At 33.3% G+C, this 6573-nt stretch overlaps 1 protein-coding gene across 1 annotated transcript in view; it reads left to right on the top strand.

Annotated features, from left to right (window-relative positions):
* Nucleotides 1-242: 242 nt before the first annotated feature.
* Nucleotides 243-6573, top strand: part of LOC106131409 (zonadhesin) — a 34548-nt gene continuing 28217 nt past the window's right edge. Inside the window, exons 1-11 of the mRNA XM_060945219.1 lie at nucleotides 243-380; nucleotides 1244-1315; nucleotides 2129-2323; nucleotides 2692-2871; nucleotides 3288-3485; nucleotides 3801-3980; nucleotides 4202-4399; nucleotides 4563-4742; nucleotides 5238-5435; nucleotides 5624-5797; nucleotides 6013-6207. Coding sequence (XP_060801202.1) covers nucleotides 320-380; nucleotides 1244-1315; nucleotides 2129-2323; nucleotides 2692-2871; nucleotides 3288-3485; nucleotides 3801-3980; nucleotides 4202-4399; nucleotides 4563-4742; nucleotides 5238-5435; nucleotides 5624-5797; nucleotides 6013-6207 — 1831 coding nt within the window. The 5' untranslated portion in view covers nucleotides 243-319. The remainder of the gene's footprint in view (nucleotides 381-1243; nucleotides 1316-2128; nucleotides 2324-2691; nucleotides 2872-3287; nucleotides 3486-3800; nucleotides 3981-4201; nucleotides 4400-4562; nucleotides 4743-5237; nucleotides 5436-5623; nucleotides 5798-6012; nucleotides 6208-6573) is intronic.

Raw genomic sequence — 6573 nt, 5'->3', positions numbered from 1 at the left:
AGAGTGTGAAAGAAATTGGGGTGACAATAAACATGTTACATTCTTTTCATTAATTTTACGGTTGACTTTTTAAATTTTGGAGCAAACATCGTCAGATAAAATAATAAGGAAAAACTTCGATTATCTACCTACGTATTCACATTATGCAAAATAGTCAGGGATATGATAATTAAAAAAAAGACAATGGTTGTTTTTCTTTGCACAATGAAACACATTGTTGATTCACATTATCTTTATTGGAACAGGTGTTTATACATTACATTAACTATAAAACATGTAAAAATTACAAATTAACATTCAAACGGGGTCTGTTGCAGCCATGTGGAAGATACTGTTGCTGACTGCCATTTTGGCTAATTCCATCTTTTTAGCCGCTTCAGGTATGATCATTTGATACACAAATTAATAAAACAGCGCTTAATATGACATGATCTCAATGTTATTTAAAAAAGGAAAAGAGATTTTGATTAAGATTTTAATTGTCATTATTTTCGCCTTCCCTACATATTTTTGTTTTTTTATGAACTTGATAATCACCAATTAATGCTATAAAATGCACTTGGTGCTACTGACTTGACCTTGAATGCCAATCTTTAAAATATAATTATTATAAAGTATAATATCGTCAAGTTCGTATCTATAATAACACAAGTCTTAATTTGGGTCTAGCTCAATCTGTATGAATTTGTCCGGAATTTTTTATTTGTATCTTCATTTCCATCATTTCGTACGATTTCCTTCATTGTTAGGCTCTTCCTCGTCATCATCTAAATCTTCATCGAGCTCATTTTCAAACAGCAGCAGCATTCAGAGCAGTAGCTCCAGTCGTGAGTTTCAAACACTTTAATGATCAATCGTCATTTGTTAAACCCGCTGTGATTATTAAAATATATATTATTTTCGATGGAAATAAAATAATTGGTATCGAACATTGTAAATAAATAAAATAAAAGCAAATAGAGCATTTTTGAATTTGTTCCAAATGGACGTCAAAATTTAAAAAATATGAACCTCTTTTTCTTACTGGGGTTATTCCCGGTTACATCCTCACCCCTAGAGAGGAGCCCTAGGTGTGCTTTTTGATTACGACCCTTCCCCTGTACCACGACACGCGCGACAGATTTTATCGCGAAGCCGTGCCATTGGGGCTGAATTGAGTAATACTTTTCATATATCTGAATACAAGAAATATTTATTGTAAAATGGTATATAATTGTAAAATATATTCAAATTATTTCTACAGAGTCGTCGTCATCAACTCATCAAATCTCGAAAAATAAAAAATCTGACGGTTGTTCAGATGATTCAAGTAAAAGTAAGTAAATACCAAAATTTGAAAAGAAAAAAACCAAAAAACCATATTGTACGCTTTTTATATCAATATGGCTGTTAAAACTTGATGAAATACAGTAACATAATTTGGCTATACATATATCTCAAAAATACTTTTAATTTTCTAACTATTTGTTGACATTTTATATTTTATTCGTACAGTACGAGTATACACATAATTTTGTCAGAAAGCCAACATTCGGCCCGAATAGTGACGAAGGGTGCAACTGAAACTTGAAGTTTCAACTTAATTATAAATAAATAAAATGAAAACACGAAAAGATGAGAGAGATCGCTAATACTTATTACTGCAATATTTATAACCAAGTTTAAATGGGCAGGCAGATGTAATAAGACTTGTAATTTTTTTCAAATAATTATAAAGTGTCACTTTGTACGGGCTATCTACTATTATTGTCGCTGAATCAACCCAATGCAAATACGCTGTCATGAGGTATGTTTCTGAAGAAAAGAGCTTTCTCATATTTTGTTTGGAACCAGCTTATACTTACAGCTTCGTCCGAAGTTAGTTAGTTAGTTTTCATGTAATTTGCGAAATCAGGTCTTTCGCAAATTACACGGAAACTATATTTTTTACCACATGTCTATCTCCAGACTCTTAATATCATATAAGTAAAATTTCAAAAAGATTTGTTCGATTGATAACGCGTGTAAGGTAACAAACAAATTTACTTTAGCATTTAGATATAATATTAGTTGGGATCAGGTGTCCTCACTACTGCGCGTAAGTCGAGTCTCAGATAATCAAATAGACAATTTATTTTTTTTGTTACAGAATGCAAAGCTAACGAAACCTACGTAGATTGCCCAGACTATCAATGTCGACCACTAAGTTGTTCCGAAGTAGGATTCCCTATAGCCTGTCCAGATCAGTCTGAGAACAGTAGTTGTCCAAGCAAACCTGGATGCGTATGCGTCGATGGATTTGTTAAGAACAGTAAAGGAGTATGCGTCCCTTTGTCAGAATGCCGTAAGTTACACAATAACATTTACTTGATCTATATATAATATATATACGTTTTCAGAAAATATTTCATGCATATTATACTTTACTTTTTCCTTCAGCTTCGTCTGCATGATACTTTGAATTAGGAATCTCGTCATTCGAATATTTTGGAAAAAAATATAATGCCATTAAAATTTCGCAATACTCTATAAAGGTTTTCTTGGATGTCACTTCTAATTGTATCATTATTTTTCAAGCAGTTCTCTTTGTGTCCCGATGGAAACCTTTTAACTGAATTAAAAAAATATTACAGTAAACTAAACTTATTAAAATTTCTGTGGATAACAGTAATTTTCAAACTAATCATCAATAATTATATTTATCAATGACAGCCTCGTGTGGTGGTGACAAAAATGCCAGACCTGGGTGTGGAGTAAACTGCAATAAACATTGTTCAGATATTGGAGAAGAGCCTAAAGCATGTATACTGATTTGTTATTCAAACGCATGCGATTGCAAAGACGGCTACTATTTAAATAGTGATGGCAAATGTGTTAGACCCGACCAATGTTGTAAGTAACCTTGGTAACCAATTTATATACAATAAAACATTATGAAGAAATAAGAGCGTTCACTTCATTTTAAATCTACAATAGTACGAATATTAACCAATACATTTACGGGGAGGGAAAACATCGCGAGGAAACCTGTACATTCAGGTAACTGTAGCCATGATCGATCCAATACAGATAAGGTTTTGCTGCAAATATCACAGTCAGATGGAGTCGTACATACATATATATATAATCACGTCACCCTTGCGGGGTAGGCAGAACCAATAATCTCGAAAAGACCAATAGGCCAGGTTTAGCTTTTTGACTTGATGATAGAATTGAGTTCAAATAGTGAGGATTGCTAGCCCATCTCTTAAACGATGAAGCCAATGTTCCGAAAATTTCTCTACAAATAAGCACAAAAATAATTTTAGATAAAACACCTACATGTGGGAAAAACGAAGTGTTCTCAAATTGCACCAACGGTGGATGCGATGCAAGGAACTGCACTCAGCTAGGAAACCCGGTGCCTTGTGTGAAATTGGATCCCGCTTCCTGTAAGAAAGGATGCGTTTGTGCAGACGGTTATCTAAGGGCCGATAATGGAACTTGTATTCCGAAATCTCAATGTCGTAAGTTTAAAGATTTCATCTTAAAGTTTTTTACGTTTATTTAATTTCCCTTTAAATGAAATACATTCCACAATTAATGATCTCATTTGAGAATAGAACCTAAAGCTTTCATCTTATTCACTGGTGTAACTACTACGTCGAAGATGTGTAAATATATCAAACAAAAAAAATAATATTTTAAATCACATAAAAGAGAAATATTTATTACTGCCAAAGGAAAACAAAGCTAGAAAAACGGAGCAGTCAGGACGGTAAAAATATTTCAAAGACCGAAAGAAGAAAAGATTTTACCACTTTATTACATAAAAATTTCAGCGTCTTGCGGTGGCGATAAGAATGCAAAGGCCGGATGCGGAGTGAACTGCAACAAACATTGCTCAGATATTGGCGAGGAACCCAAAGCTTGTATAGAAATATGTTATGACAACGCATGCGACTGTAAAGACGGCTTCTATTTAAATAGTGATGGCAAATGTGTTAGACCTAACCAGTGCAGTAAGTTAATTTTAATGTAGTTACATTATTACATTAGCTGCCTAGTAGTTACTAGGCAGCGTTAGTCATTATTTACACAATAGCAAAGATGTTGGGCCTCGGAAAGCAATACCGCCAAAACACAACCGAAAACATACTCAGATCATGATATTGTTGAAAAAAATACTTCAAAAGATGTCCCATTATGATAGGTATTTTAAAAGGTACTTATTTGATTTTAGATAAAACACCTACTTGTGGCAAAAACGAAGTATTTTCAAATTGTACTAACGGCGGGTGTGATGCCAGAAACTGCAGTCAACTAGGAAAGCCTGTGCCATGTGTTAATTTAGTAGCCGGTGCCTGCAAGAAAGGATGCGTGTGCGCAGAAGGTTATTTAAGGGCAGACAACGGAAAGTGTATACCAAAATCTCAGTGTCGTAAGTTAAAATATTTTTGTTATAAGCATTTACTTTATGAATCTAAGCTAACTGGGGTTCATAACCAAACTTGTTGAACTGACTAATATATCCTAAATTGGAACGAGAATGTCGAATAAAATAACTCTTTGGGTACCTTCACAATATAATGACATGATTTCAGCATCCTGTGGAGGGGATGAAAATGCTCAGGCTGGATGTGGAGTAAACTGCAATAAACATTGTTCTGATATTGGCGAAGAACCCAAAGCTTGCATACAAATTTGCTATGACAATGCTTGCGACTGTAAGAAAGGCTATTATTTAAATAATAAGGGCAAATGCGTAAAACCCGATCAATGCGGTAAGTTTCATGCATAATGTAATATTATTAATAATACTGAGGTATCATAAAATGTAAATTATAGAAGAATAACTGACGATAATGTAAGAGTTGACTGAATACTGTCGCTAGTGCAATTGGTATAATATGCAATACCGAAAGGTTACAAGTACTGACAGAAACATTACTTAATGTAATGGCCGAAAGTCACTATCGAGAGAATAATATTAACAAATTTCCGTACGTTTGACACGAAACAACAAATTCTATTATAAATTATATAAATTTATTATAAAACTAGCGACGCACCCCGTTTGGTATCAGTTTTGCCCCGCACGGGTGCAAAACTGATACCAAAATATATTACAGATATATTTAAAATTAGACAAGGATTGATGCTGTATTTCTTGAAATTGCTTCCTAAATGAGCCCTTTTTTCTCGCAAAAAGTGAAGGGATAGAAATGTATTATTGTGGGTTATCCCTAAGAGATAAACATAATAATGAAATATTTCAGATAAAATTCCGACATGTGGGAAAAATGAAGTATTTTCAAATTGCACGAACGGCGGTTGCGATGCCAGAAACTGCAGTCAACTGGGATACCCTGTTCCTTGTATAGATTTAGTTGCTGGAGCTTGCAAGAAAGGATGCATATGCGCAGATGGTTATCTAAGAGCAGATAATGGAAAGTGTATACCGAAATCTGAATGCCGTAAGTTTTTAATAATTATACAATTACATATATTTTTTTCCAAAAATTAATTATAAGTCAAAAGAAACTACTAACTATGAATGAATAAATAGTTGTTATAAATATAAAAAAAATAAACAAATAACGCTTTAAAGATAATGAGTTTATCAATGTCAATTAAAAAATATCTAATTTTGTGACCCTAACAGCAAGTTGTGGAGGCGATCCAAATGCAAAATCTGGATGTGGAATAAATTGTGGAAAAAAATGTTCTACCAAACCAAGTCCTTGTCCCAAAATATGCCACATTAACGCATGTGACTGCAAAGATGGCTATGTTTACGACGATAATACTGGAAAATGCGTTTTACGGAAAAACTGCAGTAAGTTCTGCTTTGCTGATCCTCTTTCGAATATAACTAGTAGATATATTCTGATTCTTAGGATTAATTTGTCTAATTGAGGTATTTTTAGTAGTAGGTACTTACTTAGGTACTTTAATTTAATACTACTTTCCAAATACAAATTATAAACCAGTTTTAACTAAATTGATTTTTGAGATCTTATGTATGTACAATAAAAAACATGTCCATTTTAGCACCAACATGTGAAATCAACGAAGTATTTTCAAACTGCACCAATGTTTGTGGTGCAGTCAGAAACTGCAGTCAGCTTGGTGAGCCCATACCTTTCTGTCCAAAGATGGACCCGGCGACTTGCAAAACTGGATGTGTTTGCAAGGATGGATATTTAAGAGCTAGAAATGGCACGTGCATACCTAGAAATGATTGCCGTAAGTTTATTGATTAAATCGTTGTTTCATTTAGTAATAGCATATTCTTAGTTGGTTGTCAACATAGTCTTAGAACATTTGATTCTTGAATGATTATATGAGATTTTCACTTATGTTACTACTATAAGTTGAGTGTATTCTTTAACTAATATCTGATATTTTGCCCGTTTATCTAGGCCAGATGTTCTTGTATGTAAGGACGTGGATATTTAATCCTGCACTTTTATAGTTAAACAAGTTAAAAAGGTTTCACTTCTTGATTTTGGCTTCTTGGGAAAATTTATGTGGCTCTGTCGATATATTGTTGTATGTTACAAAGCTTGATAAAAATATTACAATTGTAAAGTTATGTTACTCTAAAAATGA

The sequence above is a fragment of the Amyelois transitella genome, chromosome 7, assembly GCF_032362555.1.
Source record: "Amyelois transitella isolate CPQ chromosome 7, ilAmyTran1.1, whole genome shotgun sequence".
Classification (NCBI taxonomy): Eukaryota; Metazoa; Arthropoda; class Insecta; order Lepidoptera; family Pyralidae; genus Amyelois; species Amyelois transitella.
The sequence above is the reverse complement of the archived record's forward strand: the minus strand, read 5'-3'. Positions and strand labels throughout refer to the sequence as shown.